At 39.4% G+C, this 18,019-nt stretch overlaps 1 protein-coding gene across 1 annotated transcript in view; it reads right to left on the minus strand.

Moving 5' to 3' along the window:
• Positions 1-17,720, minus strand: part of LOC102830049 (fibroblast growth factor 14-like) — a 978,820-nt gene extending 961,100 nt beyond the window's left edge. The window contains exon 1 of the mRNA XM_006846669.1: positions 17,426-17,720. Coding sequence (XP_006846732.1) covers positions 17,426-17,630 — 205 coding nt within the window. The 5' untranslated portion in view covers positions 17,631-17,720. The remainder of the gene's footprint in view (positions 1-17,425) is intronic.
• Positions 17,721-18,019: the final 299 nt, after the last annotated feature.

An 18,019-nucleotide genomic window follows, 5' to 3' on the forward strand; every position in this document is an offset into this window, starting at 1 on the left:
CCTTTGCTTAACTCCAAAGCATTCAGACATATAACTATGGCTCAGGTTATCTGTGAACTTCATTCTAATTTTCAAAAAGCTTGATGAACAAGGATCAATTGTATCCCTTCTATATACATGGTTGATAGGGACGGACAACTTAGACATTGGCTACTTAAAATGGGGGAAGGGGTGCTATAAAGGCACAAAGTGACAGCTAACAAGTTTTCAAGAGGGAGTTTAGTTTCAGAGTGTGCAGGGGAAGGTAGAGTCCCCATTGAATAGTTTTCATCTGGTCTAGACAGGTCTGTTGAAAAGAGATGGGATAAGATTCTGATGATTCAATAGTAATTGTTATCTTGAACAATTTCAACTGTCGCAACTATAAAGGTAGAAGTTTTATAACAAAAAGGGGGTTAATCTTACAGTACAGGAACAGAGCACCCTAGGACCATCAAGGAAGAAGAGCATGAGCAGAATGTGGGACTTTATCCAGAGAAGCAGCGACACCAGAGATGCAAGCAGAGATGATAACATGGAGAGAGGGAGCAGCTGAGGATTCTAGACTCATTGGAAAGTAAAAGCCTGTAAAGCTGGTGATGAGGCAAGCATGCAAAATGTGTCCTTTTGTTGTTTAAATATTTATATATTCCTGAATATTTTTGTGTACATGCAAAAAAAAAAAAACCCCAGAGGGAAGAGAAGAAAATACTGATGAATGATGGTGCACAGAGGGAATCGTAATCATTGCTATGAAAAAAATTAGTGTAAAATCGATGTTATCCCCATATAAACTAACACTCAATTCACAATAAAAACTTTTTTTAAAAAGCTTGATGAAATCAAGACATTTAGAACCCTTTAATTATTTCTACCATCCACATCTAAAATTTACCTTTCCCATTCTTGAATGAATTAATGGTTCTTGTTGCTGTTGTTGGTAAGTGCTTTTGAGTCAGTTCTGATCCATAGCAACTCTGTCTAGGGTTTACAATGAGCAGTTGGTAAGCTTGAACCACTGACTTTGCAATTCAAACCGACTTTGCTATCTGACGCATTAACCCACAGAACAGTGTAAAGTTGGTCTTAAAAACTATGATGTGCAATATAGATCAAAGTTCTAACCTAAGAACCTGAAAGGTACCTAGTATGAATCCAGAAAAATTTAAAGTTGTCAAAAATGAAATGGAATGAAAAAAGATAACTATCTTAGGCATTAGCGATGAAATGGACTGGTACTGGGTGTTCTGAATAGGACAACCACACAGTCTACTAGGCCTGTAATGACATCACACTCATCATCCAAAAGAACGCTTCCAAATCTACCCTGAAGGAAAACACTGTGAATGACAGGATAATGTCACACATCTACAGGGAAGACCTGTCACTACAATCATTACTCAAATTTACCCACCAACCACTAATGCTAAATATGAAGACACTGAAGTTTTGTACCGACTTCTATGATCTGAAATTGCTAATAAAACAGGCAATCAAGGTGCATTGATAATTCTGGTGAGTGAACTTGGAAGTTAGAAACAAAAAAGGATCAGTAATTGGAAAATGAGGCCTTGATGACAGAGAAAAAAAAGAGATCACATGCTGGAATTTTGTAACAAATGACTAATTCACTGCAAATACATTTTTACAACATAACTGGTAACTATATGTGGAACTCGACAGATGTAAGACACTGGAATCAAAATACTACATCTGTAGAAACAAAGACTATGAAAAGCCTCAATATCACCAGTCAGGACCAGGCCAGGGACTTACAGTAGAAGACACCATCAATTGTTCATTTGCAAGTTGAACCTAAAGAAAATTAAACCAAGTCTATAGAGAGCCAAAGTACAACCTTGAGTATGTCCCCCTGAATTTAGAAACCATCTCAAGAACATATTTAACACAATGAACACTAATGAGCAAAGACCAGATGAGTTACAGGGTAACATCAAGGACAACATGCATGAAGAAAGCAAAAGGTCATGACAAGAAAGAAAGAAAAGACCAAAATGGATGTCAGAAGATACTCTGAAATGTCTTGAATGCAGAGTAGTTAAAGCAAATGGAAAAAATGATGCAGTAGAATTGCTGAACAGAAGATTTCAAAGTATGGTTTGAAGAAAAAAAAAAAAAGTATCAGAATAAAATGTGCAAAGACCTGGAGTTAGAAAACCAAAAGAGAAAAACATACTCAGCATTTCTCAAGCTGAAAAGAACTGAAGAAAATATTTAAGCCTCAAGCAGGGAATACTGAAGGATTTTATGGGCAAAATACTGAGCCACACAGAAAGCATCAAATAAGATGCAAGGAATACATCTTCACTGTACCAAAAAGACTTGGTCAACTTTCAACCATTTCAAGTGTTAGCAATGGGATTGAAGAACAAGTCCAAGATGACCTGAAGGCATTGGGGAAAGACAAGGCAGCAGAAATTGACAAAATACTAACTGAGATATTTGAATACATAGATGAAAAGCTAGAAGCACTCACTTATCTATACCAAGAAATGTGAAAGACAGCTACCTCTCCAACCAACTAAAAGAGATTCACATCTGTGAGCTTTAAGAAAAACAGTGTTCCAACAGAATATAGAAATTATCAAACAATATCAAAAGAAAGATTTTGCTGAAGATAATTCAAAAATGGTTACAGCAATACATCAACAGAGAACGGCCAGAAATCCAAGACTGATGCAGAAGAGTATGGGGTTATGAAGGTATCATTGCTGACATCAGGTGGATCTTGTCTGAAAGCAGAGACTGTCCGAGATGTTTACCTGTGTTTCATTGATTACTAAAAGGTGTTCAACTTCATGGATCATAACAAATTATAAATAACAGTGTGAAGAATGGAATTCTAGAACACTTAATTGTGCTCATGAAGAAACTGTACACAGATCAAGAGGCAGTTGTACTAATAGATCAAGTGGGTACTGCATGCTTTAAAATCAGGAAAGATGTGTGTCAGGGTTGTATCCTTTTGCCATACCTATTCTGTATCCTGAGCACGTAATGTGGGAAACAGTACTATCTGAAGAAGACCACAGAGCATTAGAATTGTAGGAAGACTCATTAACAGCTTGTGATATGCAGGTGACACAATTCTGCTTGCTGAAAGCAAAGAGAACATGAAGCATTTACTGATGAAGATCAAAGACTACAGCCTTCAGCGTGGATTACACTTCAACATCAATAAAACAGAAATCCTCACAACTGGACCAATAAGCAACATCATGATAAACAGAAAAGATTCAAGTTGTCAAGAATTCTCCTTAGAAGCAAGGATGACAAGACTTCATCTCACATACTTTGGGCAGATTATCAGGAGGGACCAGTCTCCAGAGAAGGATACCATGGATGATAAAGTAGAAAGTGAGCAAAAAGAGGAAGACCCTCAATGATGTGGATTGACACAGTATTTACAGCAACAGGTTCAAATAGAACCATGGCAGTGAGGATGGCGAAGGACCAGGCAGTGATTCATTCTGTTGTACACAGTCTCATTCTGAGGAGAGGTGAACTCGACAGGACCTAACAACAAGAACAATAACCGAGTGTGGCACTGTAGGATAAGCACTGAACCACAAGGTCTGTTTGAATAAGCTTGGCAGTTCAAACTAACCTGTGGCTCCTTGGAAACCCTACACAGGGTTGTTATGAGTTGGAACCAACTTCATAGCACTTAACAACAACAGTAGCAGGTGTACATAAACACTACAGTACCTCTCTTTGAAGAATGTACTCAAAAGCATTCTCTCCTTAGAAAGCCAAAAGCATTCAAGCTAGAAAGTGGCCTCCAATTAAGAAAATGTATAATGTATGCTCACCTGTTAACTACATAAATGTAGCTGCTAGCCACATTTCCTGCCTCACATTCTCAACAAAACATCTAGGACTTCAAAAAGTAGATTAAATTTAATTTCCTTGAGTTGACAGTCACAATTACAGATTCCCCGAATTATGGACCATCTATACACTGCTCATATCATTCTTCCTTCAAAGTTCAGAAGCATCAGTGCCCTTCCTGGTCCGTAATTTTTTGATGTATCCCTTCCCAATGAGTGAGCAATTTTTCTCCTATCCATATGTTCAGAATCATCCTTTTCATCTAAGCTCTTGTTTCCCAAAATGAACTGACTAAAGGAGATTCTCACCTGGTGGCTTTCTAACTGCACAAAATCCCTTCATCCCCTCAGTCATACCCCTCCCGCAATGAGTTACACCGGGTACAATGTAAAACTGCAATACATAATTCTCAATCACGTCACTCCCCATTTTGTCCTCTCGTTCACTCATTTTCACATTGTCTAACTCCTCTGCCAGGCTTTCATATTCACTCATCTTCTAAAATAGGATTCCATTAACTTTTCCACAAATTCTCAATTACGTACTTTTCATTGTATCCATAAATAATTCCACCCTCTCACTTTCACTCATATTACCCGCCTTGCTTACTTATCTCTCCCTCTGCCAAATGAAGCATGTATTCAAACATCAGCTCAGGTCATATATCTCTAAAAGATTTTCTTTGTTCTGTTTCATGCTAGATAGGTCTTGTGCAGACTCCAGTTGGTTGGTATTCAGTTGCTTAAAACTTTCTCATATCTAGTATTTTCTTTCTGGATTTAGTTTAAGTACTTATGAGTCAAAGACTAAATCTTTATAGAATATTTTAAATCTCTCCCAGTAACTAACGTGGATTTATCTATCTGGGATTATATTATCTACCTTCTGAAAATCTCTGTATCATTTTTTAAGGTAATTTCCATGTAAGAGATTTTTCTATAAACTAGGACAAGAATGCCAGTCCTGAGAGAAATAGAAAGGGAAGAAAGAATGTTTTGGCAAAATAGATTTAAATGATGACTTAACGGTTGGCAGACAATTCTCCATGGTATTTTTCATGTCTTATGGCATGCTTTTGTCCTCGACTATAGAAAACAACCTTGGAATATAGGGACAGTGCACCCCTTCCAGAATAGAGGATGTATTTGTTTCCTGATAATGCATCCCTGCAGGGCACAGATTGTACAGTTTTGCTAGACACTTCTTAAAAGATTAAGGGGTTTCCTAAACTCAGAGGTCCTTGACTCTAACTCAGACTGTCTTCATGGCATCTACCTGGACCACTCCACATCACCCCTGTGAGATTTGGTGGCAAGGAAAACTGGCACAGATGTGAAGGTTGGCCAGTCAGATGTACCTAAAGAAATAAAGTCCTTCATCTCTGACCCAGCTTCTATTACATCATGGTGGCTAATTTATTAATTTGCAAGCTGCAGTTCCTGACAAATTCTGGATATTGACTAAAAATCAATCAATTCAGTAGGAGTTTCTAGTTTACAAAATAGAAGTTGGCAAACCAAATTCTACACAGCCTGCAAGGATATGGCTAAATTTCAAGAACAGTACATTGAGTAAAATAGGGCAGATTCAAAGAGTGAGGCCCTCATGACTTGAGGTCCTATTGCAGGTTAAACTAAAGAGAGAATATCAGAATGCTGGTTGCTTCTTGAAGAGAATGGTGAGAAGGGAAGGGGCAACTTTCTAGGAAGATGGAAAGGTTCTATATTTTGCTAAGAATGGTGGTTACCAGCATGTACACATTTGTAAAATTCAAAAGATTATGCAATTAATTAAGAGATGCACGTTTTAATGTTGGTATATATTGTTTATTGCCTCAGTTTTAAAACAAGTATTAACATTCTAAATATGTTGTAGTCCCTCTTACTTTTAGGTTATAAGGATTCACAGAAACACTTAGACAAATATTGGTCACTTTGGAGTACATTCTGCTACACCTCACCTTTAGAGAGGCAGTTGCAACATAGTAGCTTAACAAAGCTGGACTTCCTGGGTTTGTGCTCACCCTATTCAGTTACTAGCTGGGGACTGTCAAGCACTTCTGTAACCACTATAAGTTTGGGCCTCGTCATGTGTTAACATGAGTCTAACTGAAGTCCTTACCTGTGGCTGTGAGAATTTGGTAATACAGGTAAAGCTTTGGTATGCAGAAATTCACTCTCCCAGTCGCTGGTATTACGTATACCACAGCAAATGATGACGTAGGACTCAAAATAATTCAGACTATTTCTGTTAAAGCAGAGGGTACTATGAGTCTAAAATCTGTCAGCTTTAAAAAATGTTTCATTAGTGGGCAAATCAGAGGAAATATTTATACAACCCCAAAACTCATTTAATCATATCATCTAATAAAGCAATAGATTCAGACCACAATTATTTTATATGTTAATGTGAAGCCCATGTAGAAAAAAAATAATAAATTAAGTGAAACAAACGCCACACCAGGTAAACAGTCTGAAGTTCTGAGAGGTATGGTTTATTTACTTTTAACAACTGATCTGCTAGAATTTTTTTCTTTTTTCCCTAAAGCAATATACATAAATGCTAAAAATTCAGTAGACTACTAATCCAAAATTTGCATAAAGAGTTAAGTTAATGACAAAATTTTGCAAGAACTGTGTGAAAAGACAAGATCTAGAGCACGATGGTACACACAGAGGAAGAATGTAACAAAAGGAAATGGATTCTCAGCAATGGAAAAACACTTTCCTAAAGCAAAAGGCAGGAAGTCACTAACAGTTACACAGAAGTCCTGCGTGCACACATGAGGCACATTATCTTTAGTACATATGCCACTGGTTGTTGTTAAGTGCTGTCAAGTCCGTCCAGATTCATAGCGACCTTGTATAGGGTTTCCGAGGAGCGGCTGGTGAATTTGAACCGCCGACCTTGTGGTTCAAACCAACCTTGCAGTCCAGCGCATTATCATTCGCCATAAAAAGGCAAGTTGCCAAGACATATCAAACTCACCTCAGTACTGTGTTCCTTAAGATTACTCCTGACATTTTAAAAGGAAATATAATTAGGAAACAAAAAACTATGTGTAATTACGATGTAAATTTTTATTTTATATTAAATATGCTGCTGCATTGTTAAATGTTTCTCATATTTAATATCCATTGCATCAAATGTTTTCCCAACATTTAATATTCACTATCATACATATAGGAACCTTAGTGGAGCACTGCCTTCTGCACTGGGCTGTTAACAACAGGGTCATTCGTTCGAATCCACCCGCTACTATGCGGGAAAATGATGAGGCTTTCTGCTCCCGTAAAGATTTACAGCCTCGGCAACCTCACAGGGTCGCTGAGTCAAAACCAATTCAAAGGCACACAACAACCAAACAACTATACATCTGAGATGTGAAGAATTTTGTGTCACTTAAATGACATCCAAGTAAATGCTAATAATGTAAAAGAAAAAATATATATTAATCAAAAAAATATGTTAATGGAAAATCCCTAGGAAAAGTCATTTGATAATAGGGGAAAAAGCATTTGGATGACTGTCCTCAATTCAGCGCAACAGTAAAAAGTTGAGTCCGAATGGCAGTGAATGCGGTGTTGGGTAGTTCTGCGCTCAGTGAAGTGACTCAGGCCTCCCAGTGTTCTTTGTTTGCTTAAGAACACAACACCTGGTATACAACAGTAGTACAACTAAAGAAGTTGAGTTTCAGACTTTGAAATATGTGTCTGTTTTTAAAAACCTATAATTAAGGGCTATTATTTTTGTTTTAGTCCTTAAGCCTTATTTTCACATTTCCTTTTTTTTTTTTTAATACAACACTAGTTCACCATGAGCTCCACATACTAAGTGTAAAGAACAAAGATCACAATTCCCTCCCAAACTATACTTTTATCTAGGAAGTAGCATTTCAGAAGCCATTACCACACACTTCAGTGATCTGCTGTAATTGTACAGACAACAAAATGCTACAAGGGAAAAAAAGGCATTTTAATTACAACTACATTCATCTCTAACTAAAAAGCAGGTGCACACACTTACAAATGTAAATTCTATAAAGTTCATACTTCCTTCTCTTTTTCTTGCTAGGCCTGAAAACTTGGCTTTTAATTGCATGACTTGACTCCTCAAACTGAATTTAAAGTAGTATGTACAAAAACATCTGCCATTAACTAACAACTTTATATAATAAAATATATATATATGTGCTACATCTTGGTTGTAAAACACTTTTTGTACCCCTAGGAATTTTCATGGTTTGAATTAAGAAAAATTAACTGTTCATCCCAAAAGAAGAGTTTCTCATTTAAATTTTGATCCAGAAAGAGAAACTTGCCAATGTTTTCTGCTTGCTGTAAAAGCTATTTCAGCCATTCAAATAGGAACCAACTGGAATGAACTAAGTTTCTAACCAATGGTTCCAAGAGCGTTCTACTGGCAACCGGCAACTTTAATTCAGTGCAACCAGATCAAGATTTCCAAATCAAAATGCTGTTGTCCAAAAACTCTAGATTCTCCCCTTTCCTTCTCCCCAAATTTAAAAGTAACTGAGATAGATGGGTTCTACCCCATTTCTTGGTGTTGCATTATGGGTTAATGTTTTGGACTGCAAAGTTGGTTTCAACTGCAAGGTCAGTGGTTCAAGCTCACTAGCCACTCCTTGGAAAACCTATGTAGTTTCTGTTGATGTTAAGTGCCATCTACTGCATTAGCCCACAGTGCTACTCCATGACTCCATTTACAGAGTCAGGTCGCTGAGTCAGAACTGACTCGACGGCACACAACAACTTCATATCCAGAGTGACACTGCCCATTTTGCAGCTTCTACCTCCCACTTTGATTTCTCTACTTTCAGTCTTGCCCCAGTCAAAGCGGTTTTCCACACTGTACTGGTAACAGTTACATAAAAGGAACATTAGATCATACCACAGAACACATTATCTGTTCTAGATCACCTTGAAATCTGACCACCTATCACTCTCTTCCTATTCTATAGCAGTAGTCTTTGGAACCTGCCATACCCAGGGAGCATTGGTAGTGTAATGGCTTATGAGTTGGGCTACTAACTGCAAGGACAGCAGTTCAAATCTACCAGACCATCCTCGAGAGAAAGATGAGGGTTCCTGCTCCCTTAAAGATTCAGTCGCGGCAACCCTTTACAGGGTCACCATGAGACGGAACCAACTCCATGGCAAACCATCACCGCCACCACCACCAAACCGTACTCATTTTCTCTCTCACCTAACATTCTTCATGACCAAGTCCAAATTTTATTTTCTCAGAAAAATCCTTCCATCCATCTTCTCTGACCTTATAGCAGCTTTATCCACCTACAATTCATAGCACAAATCACATTATCAAAATGAATTCCATTGTTAAGTCTATCCTGCAAATTTTGTGAGGAACTCTTCATACACCTCTGTATTTTCAGCACCATTAGAACACAGTAGCACTTTTTTAAAGTGCTGATTAAATTAGTTCAACAAAAAGAAGTATAATCACTCAAGAGAGTTAGCACTCATCTGAAAAAACAGCAAGTGGCCCTAATAAGAATATATACTTCTTAAATTTCAGAGTTGGGATACATGCTAAAAATAAATGTCTCAACTTAATTTTCTAAGTAAGTCAACAACAACAACAAAAAAAAAATCAAAATGTTTATTTCCCCCATAACCTAAAGAAAATAAAAGAGAGGGGGGGAAAAAATCAACATAGATAGACTATACACTAAGAGAGAAAGACTATAGGAATGACATCTGGGGAATACAATAGATATAATTCAATGCCATCTATTTCAACACCAACTACACAGTTCTACAGCGTTTCATGGTGTTGTCAGTGGTGGACTACAACAACGTGTTCCTTCTTAAAGGCCTCCAAGCTGCTACCTGTGATTGTCTTTACAATTCGAAACCCGGAATCCTGACACAAACTTGCTCACTGTGAAGACGTTACCTATCTATAAATGGAGTAGGTTATTCATGATCCCGAAGGTCATCATCCTACTGACATTCTCTGATTTAGAATACAATTTAAACATAGAACAGAGTTCAGGAGAGATACTGGGAAAAGAAACACGTTCATTTAGAATCGGATTGGGTGGAAAGTTACAGAAACCTAGAATATTAACAGCTGAAGCTGACCTGAGATTTAATTTAATGAATGCCTTTTTTACTGTAGCTGTGAAAACTGAGACCCATTAGTTTTAATAGCCAGTCAAGGGTCTTCCAGACGCTAATGAAGAGGGAGCAGTCCGCAGCCACCCCAGCTCCCGCTTCCTGTCCATTCCCTTTTCCTTATGTCTGTCTCCACACCAGAGTTGGCTCCCTGGAGAGCTAAGGGAGCAAGAGAAGGAAAGGAGGCAGCAACCTGTGGACTGGGACCCAAACTACTTTCTGGGCCCTGAGAACCAGTAGTGCAGAGGGGGTGATCTCTGCATAAACGGAGTGACCCCTTAAAAGCCATCCCTGCCAGTTCCAGAGTAGCTGGCTAGCTGCCACTAAAGCAGGAAAAATCTGCCTCGGGCACAGTCGCTCCCCAAAGTCCAAAGAACCCGCACAGCGCGCTCCGCCGCTGTTTCTGGCCACCGTGGTTTCCATAGCAACGGCAACTCCAGCTGCCAGGCCCTAGGAGATTTCTACGGTCAGAGGTCATCGCTATGGCAGCAGAAGCATCCCGCTCTACGGTGGCTCCAACAGGCCGCTTCCGCCGCAATGCGTAGCAAGCCCCCTAAGCGCCAAGGCGGAAAGCTCACTCAGTTATGGATTTCAGTGAGCTCACGGCGCCAGTGATACCTGGGGACTCTGGTCAGCTTAGTCACACCTGGAAGAAGACTTCGTCTCTCTTAATACTTTCTTCCTTCTGGACTAAATTACTTACAACTCGGAACCTGGCTTCAATCAGATTACTAAAAGGTGGCCCCTAGAAGCCGATGAGAGTTGGAGAGTTGGCCAAGTCATGTCTTTGAAGAAAATCAATAATAATACATGTGTCTAGAACCCAAGGAAACTCTGCGGGAAAATGTGGGTTCTGCCAGACTTTCTGATTCCTGACACAAACTCTACTCCAGCGTTCAACACCTTTACAGTGTCTCCAGAAATAATGCTAAATATGTCTAGGCATTGTTGGAACTGCAGGATCCTACTCCGGTACCAAATAAAAAAGTGTTACAGAAACAGTTGTATCTCCATTCAAAGCAACTGGTACTAATGACTATTTAAGTGCTATCCCATCAAGAAGAACTTGCCACAAATCTGGGTCCCAGTTATCCTCTTCAGAGAAAGAATTTAAAGGAGAAGTGCAAAACATCCATTTTAAAAGGAAGAAAAGTTTAGAAAAAATATAAAGGGGCTCTGCTCTGGTCATTGTGAACTTCATGGGTGCCCTGATGTTTAACATGTCAGGAAAGCCTTTGCATGTTAGAATAAATAGGATTTTGAGCTTGTATTTTTCAAAAAAGCCTCTTTGAGGAAGAGGGTGCAAGCCTTCAGTTTTTAGACTTAGAATGAACAGTATTATAAAATCGTGGGCCCAGGGAAATGTTTGCAAAGCTTGGATGGCAGATGAAGAACAAGACGTGGAACTCACTAACAGCTTTTTCCTTCTTTAAAAAATAAATAAATAAATAATGTAAAAGCCAAAATACCGCTTGGCACTATGGGGGAAGAGGACCTGATACCACAAGTTCCACAGTTCACAATTCCTTAGAGAAACCCGTTTTCCTCTGGTAATTCCCTTAATAAAAATTATATCGAGCATTCACTGTCATAACCAGAGTTTCTGTCAGGGTAGAAGGCAATTTTGACCACCAATTATTAGATGAATTTCTTAGATGATATTGGTAAACTGGTGGCGGTTGTATGTCACAGAGTTAATTCCGATTCAGAGTGACCCTGTATAGGGTTTCCTAGGCTGTAAATCTTTCCGGGGGCAGAAAGCCTCATCTTTCTCCTGAGGAGCAAATGGTAGAGTCGAACTGCTGACCTGTGGTTAGTAGTCCAGCTCATAATCTACTGCAATACCTGGGCTCCTTATTAGTAGACTAAATAAGCAAAAATTTATATGTTACATTAAAAAAATAAAGAAAAGTATGTCGTCTTCTCTTTTGCCTTCCTTTCAACTGCTCTTCCTATTATTATGCTACCTTTTATTTTTATAGCAAAGCAGAAAATTAGTTGTAGCAACTAGACAAATATAAAGGAAAAACAGAACATTCAAAATCACAATAGCAAATACACTAATGCAACTTTCAGACATATGGAGGAACTGGGAAGTCTACCTCAGAAAGTTCCCTGCTCATCAGTGTCCAAGCTCAACTCCTATAAGTAAGTCTAGTACATGGTACACACACTAAAGCACAAACTAGCACCACTGAAACTCCTTCAATGGGCAAGTAAATGTGTCAGTATTTCCCTAGCCCACAGTTCAACCTGGAAGTGATACTACAGTGACCTAATAGGTTTTGTTCAGATTGTAAGAATTCATAAGTTAATAAAGGAGCTAATAATAATACTGTTCAAACATCCCAACAGTTTCCCCTTAAGGCAAAAGAAACAAGTTTGAATGAATGCTTCCATTTTGAGAAACTATTTTAAATCAACGCTTCTATTTATAGACAGCTTATGAGTCAATTTGAGTGAGGTATGATGCCAAAATGTGCAAAGGAGCGAAAACATTGGTGTCCTTATAAAAACAGTTAATGAAAGTTTCCAATGTTTGTGTTGCTAAAACATGGAAGACTTGGTTTGAACATTTTTAAAGGAATGGTTCGGTGTGGTAAATATGAAATACAGTATGGAATCTGCTTTATCACCTTCTGAAAGCATCATTTGAAAGAATACTCTCAGTTATTGGTGTTTGAGATGAGAACAGGTTGAATTATGAGTACAACCAAAGTCATCTTCATTGTTAAACCAAAATTTAGATCATCATGCATTGAATCCCACATTTCTTAACTTGAATATAAATTTCAAAAGAGAAAAATCCATTCCCAATGAGTAAAGTACTTGAGAAGTACTGACTATTCTGTGATTCACAGTCTGGCACTACTCTGTAAAAGTAATTCTGCTACTTCAGTCACTAAACCTTCCTGGATGGAATCCAAGACCAACTCATGTGACAGTGAATCCTACGTAATAGCCAAGCATGTTGGAAAGAGCCAAGTCTTACACCTATTTGGTGCTCTAGGCAAGAGTCTGAATGTGTTGACGTTATCTAATATATACTCAAAGTGTTTAGAAATGCAGGGTTGTGGTCCATTTTGGGCTTAAATCAGCTCTAATAAAACATTTTTTCTTCCTTCTTTCTCTATTTTCTAACTTAAAAAAAAAAAAAAATGTCATGACATCCCTCATGTGAAGTAGCTAAAAAATAAATAAATAAATAAACCATTATTTATATGACTAACAGCTGTATGCCTGGCATTCGGGGCACATAAAACTGCATAGTGAAAGGCAAAAGTAGAGCTAAAAGGCATCAAAACCATCAGAAAATCAATCCTATTTCTTCCACCTCACAGTTCCATGGCAGAGAGAGAGAGACTGAGTTCAGAAAAGGAAGTACTCAGACTTTGCGACTTTGCAGAATTTTCTAAATGTGCTCTTCAGAACTAGGTCTAGGGCATCACTTCACCCTGTTTTGCCACTAACATCTTTAACTCAATAAAATTCTCTTAGATTGCAACTTGTATTCAAAACCTGTGCTTTTCAAAATCCTGCCAAGCCATGGAGCTCGGAGGTTTCTTGTATGATTGACTAGATGTACATATCTAAGAATGTGTGACTTCTTTTACTTATTTTACATTATCTATTTGAAGAGGTAAGACCTTAGTATTTATCTTTACTAAACTTTTTCAACCACATTTCTTTCCTTAGTGCCCCCTTTGCTCCAGGTTAAGTGACCTAGATTATTCCCCAAACTAACCTGCTATTTGCAGTGGTCAGTCCAAGCTATCATTACTGATTTTTAAAATAACAATTCAAACCCTCCTCCAGGCAAAGTAAGTTCCTTCGCTTAGTATATTCCCTATTTAATGATTTGCCTAAAATACAGTTACCTCGAATGACTCATACAGTGAAATTTGAAGTAGGTAACAGTCTATGTGCACAGTTATTGCTCTGATAGCAAAATAGGAGAAACTAGGGCATTACAACGTTTTTGTGTGTGTGTGTGTGAACTGTAACTGTAAGATATCAGAAGATTTTATGAAGACACTGAATTTATATTCAGTGATTTATAAAACTATTGCAATTATGCTTGCATAAGTATATATCATACAAATATATTCTTCAAGTTCTTTTCCAGTTTCCAGTTAAACTACATTTTAAAAAAACTATCAAACACAACTCTCAAACACCTGTTATATAAGTAGTTTGAAACTAATTAGTAACTTTTGGATGGATGAATACTTCTGTCCTTAAATCCACAGCTCTATAATCTGATTATTTTCATTCCAGCCTGATCATATAGCAATGTTCTAGACTTCTTCCCAGGTACCCTTGTCCTAACTACCCATTTTGGTTGACAATTCAAAGAATTGAGATTAGCTGGTAAATTCTTCCATAACTTTTAAAGAACAGGAAGAAAAATTAATCTAATATTTATCTTTGAAGTAATAGGAGATGCTTTACATCAAATGATCATAGCACTAATACTTGGCAGTATTCTACTAAGAATCTTAGTTTGAAACCAGTTAATTGGCCTCTTTTTAGATTTAAAATACCATAATAGATAGTAGTCAATCTGTTCTTTTTTATTTTAGCAGTTAAGAGGAGTTTAGTCTTTGTTTTATTTTTAATTACCCAATTAAAGTCTTAGCTGTACTGCAACCTTGGGATCAGAAACCTGCCAGTGATTTTAGGCTTCATCTTAATAGCTGCAGGAGAATGGATCCCACAAAGCACAGTACTGAAAAGAGGATGACCAGGAATGAATTTGGTTCAATCTTGAGAGGCAAAAGCTTTTAGAAGGTGAAACAAAGAGCATGACACATTAATTTATCATTTAAGAAATATTTACTAAATGGTCCAACTCCCAAATTGGAATTCTAATCTCTGGCAATCTTAAACTAAAACTAATCTATTAAAAATAGTTGCTGATGTTAAGATACACTTTAACTCATCAATTCACATGCAAACACTTTAACATCCATAAACTGCTAAATAAAATTATTCTAAGAGTAATTTGTCATTTGTTTGACACCTTTTGAAATACCTTGATAGAAAGAAAAAAAAAAACAAAAAAACCTATTTTTTTTTCCCAGAGAGATTAAAGTGGGTGAGGTAGGGAAGGTGTAATAAAAAGATCTTGAATTGTGTGTAGGAGGAAATCAATGTTTCCAATAAAATTGTTTACAGAAAAAATTTAAGAAAAATAAAGTCCAGCAAAGAAATGTACTATTCTGTGCCGAATTACTTCCTACAGGACAAGGGAAGGACTGACTTCAAAGTCACTAGACTCCCCTCCTCCCCCCCCAAAAAAAAAACCTAACTAGACAAATGGCCAAGTCTTTATAGAAAGTGTTATAACTGAATTGTTTCTCAGAATGAGCTAGCTCTCTTCACAGAAACATTCACGAACACGTCAAAACCCAACGTTTGGATCCTGTGAAAGAATAACCCCTCCCTTCCAACTGCAACCCTTGCTTGTTCCACTTTTAGAAATCTTACAAAAGGGTCTTCACATTCAGCTTTAAAGTCGTGTTGTAGATGCACATTGGGTTTTTATGACAAATGCATGAGCAAGTAAATGTTAAGTTTGGTACCAGACTACTGGGTTCACCTCACAGTTAACTAGAAATGCAAATCGAACAGGGATAACATTGCTTTCTCCTTGGGTAATTCTTTGGCATCTCTGAAAGGATACCACCACCTTAAAGCTGAGAGGTCAGAGAGAAGGGTCAAACGACAGGGGACTGAAGAGGAGGGAACAGAAGAGAACGGTTAGAAAGTGGGTGAGAATGGTTAGAAAGAAGAAAACTAGAGCACAGAAATGAGAATCCCAGAACCAAGGCAAAAAGCCTCACTGCAGCACCGAGCTCGCGGACAGCCAGTAGCTACTTCCAGAAGTCTCAAGAGCCAGCCCAAAGTCCCAACTCCTGGCTGTAGTCAAGGCCTGAGCAAGCGAGATTCTGCCCTTTTGGACGGTCTGACAACTCGGAGCTTCCCTGGTGCTGCAGAAGTGGTGGACGCAAAGGGCGCTCAGGCTGCACGCCACCGCCTCCATCCCCGCCCACCTACACCTCCTAGCCTCCCTCCCGCTGCACCCGCAGGCGCCCCCGCTGAGCGCACCACCCGAGTTACTGGTGCTTTCCGAAGGCTGGGAGGATGGGAGGCAACAGCCACTTGCTGCCGGTTCGCCGGGGCTAGGGTGCCAGAGCGGCCCCCGCTGGGCTCCGAGTGTCGCCGTGGAGCGCGGTGATCTACTACACCGCAGTGCCAGCCAGCGTCAGGAGCCTCTAGTGCTCAGCCTGCCACTGCAGGACGGCGGGGCTACCGTCTCCTGACCCCAACAGAGCCCCAAACACAAACAATGGGCTCCAGGTCTCCCCACCACCACACCCTGGACGCAGCCCGGGGGCTGCACACACCAGCTTCTACCAGTAAGGGCTTCGAAAAAGACTGTGCCCAGTCTCCTCGCCCGCGCTGCCGCCGCCACCACGGCCACCGCCACCGCCACGCAGCCCTCCTGCCTTCCCTTCCCCCAGTCATTTGTCCACCACTATGAGGCTGCCCCCAACGCTTCAGACTGAGATACCGAGAGTGAACCCCTACGATCCGACTCCCCTGAATCACCTGCATTTGCATTTCTTATGTAATGTACTGCAAGTTTCCCTGTTGGAGCCCTTTGGAATCTGGGCGCATGATCATCCGCACCCTAAAGAAGGGACATACGGGTCTGGCTCACCGCACCCATGGGACCTGGACCACGGTTTGGGGACCCTTTTTTTTTTTTTAGGAGAATTTAAATTATATATATTCCGTCTGGGTTTCCCTCCAAGCATAAACCCAGCTTTAGTGGTCCCAGTGGTAGGATGTGTCAGAGGCCGATGGGGAAGAGTTAATACATGGGTACAGAGAGCTAGACGGGGGAGGCAGGCGGGGGCTGACGGAGGAGCTGGGACATGAGGGAGGGGGCTTCTTTTACTTCGGTAAAGGGGGTTAGGGTGGTGAATATTGTGCAAGCTAATCAGAAAGTCCAGAGCAGGTTCTTAGCATGGAGCTCTGTCTCCCAACCTGCAGCAGAAGTCAGGAAAACTCCCGTTCTTCTTACTAACAAGTACCAAAGCTTCAGCTTTGGCAGAAACCCTAAGCCATAGCCCTTGAATATTCCACCAGACATAGGCAACCCAATACTGAAAAAAAAAAAGTTTCTCCTCCCTCCTAGTGATGGATTGTGTCAGAGACAAGAGATGCCAATAACTGTATTCAGGTTCATAGACGCTGATCCAGCTGTTACTTGTTTATTCATGCAACGCGTCTATATACAACACTGTCCTGGTTTCTTTTTATGTTTCCCTGCCTTCCTGCATAGCAGAACTGCAGATCTAGCTCAATGAGCAACAGACAGGTTATTATGAGGAAAGACATAACATGGTACATGTTTTGCTTACCAGTTGGGTTCTTGTTTTTCTTAAGACTCTTGCCACAAAGACACTGCAGCATATGCGTTCTTTTGCTGAAAATGTTCCAAAGAAACCACATTGATTTGGGCGAAAAGCAATCCAGCAGCTTAGACACCCTGAGATAGAAGAGATCCTTGTAGCTGCATAATAATTTGAAATCAGTTCTCCTGAAGAGGGGCACCGGTTTGACCATAGGAAAGACGATAATATTCCGAATCTTCTCCCAGTTTTTTCCCCTCACGTGGTGTATTTCTTTGAGACTTCTCAGTGATTGTTTGTTTTCGGCCAGGGTGAATGATTTATCCCCCTTGTTCACCACTGGATGATTACTGAAGGGTTGGAGAAAAAATCCTTTTTCAGCATGAAGCCAAACAAAAAAGCAAAGAAATCCCAACTGAGGCCAAAACTAATCAGGGAGAACAGTAATGCACAAAAGATCCCCAAAGAGGATAGCATATCCTTTTACTTGATCTTTATGAGGATGGGAGGATCTGCAGAAACCAAAGCAGGGTTCATCTTACTGAGAGAAGTCTGCCATTGTGTAGCCCCTAGGAGAGAAGGAAAAAGAAAAAAAAAAAAAAA

This window comes from Chrysochloris asiatica, unplaced genomic scaffold, assembly GCF_000296735.1.
Source record: "Chrysochloris asiatica unplaced genomic scaffold, ChrAsi1.0 scaffold00029, whole genome shotgun sequence".
Taxonomy (NCBI): domain Eukaryota; kingdom Metazoa; phylum Chordata; class Mammalia; order Afrosoricida; family Chrysochloridae; genus Chrysochloris; species Chrysochloris asiatica.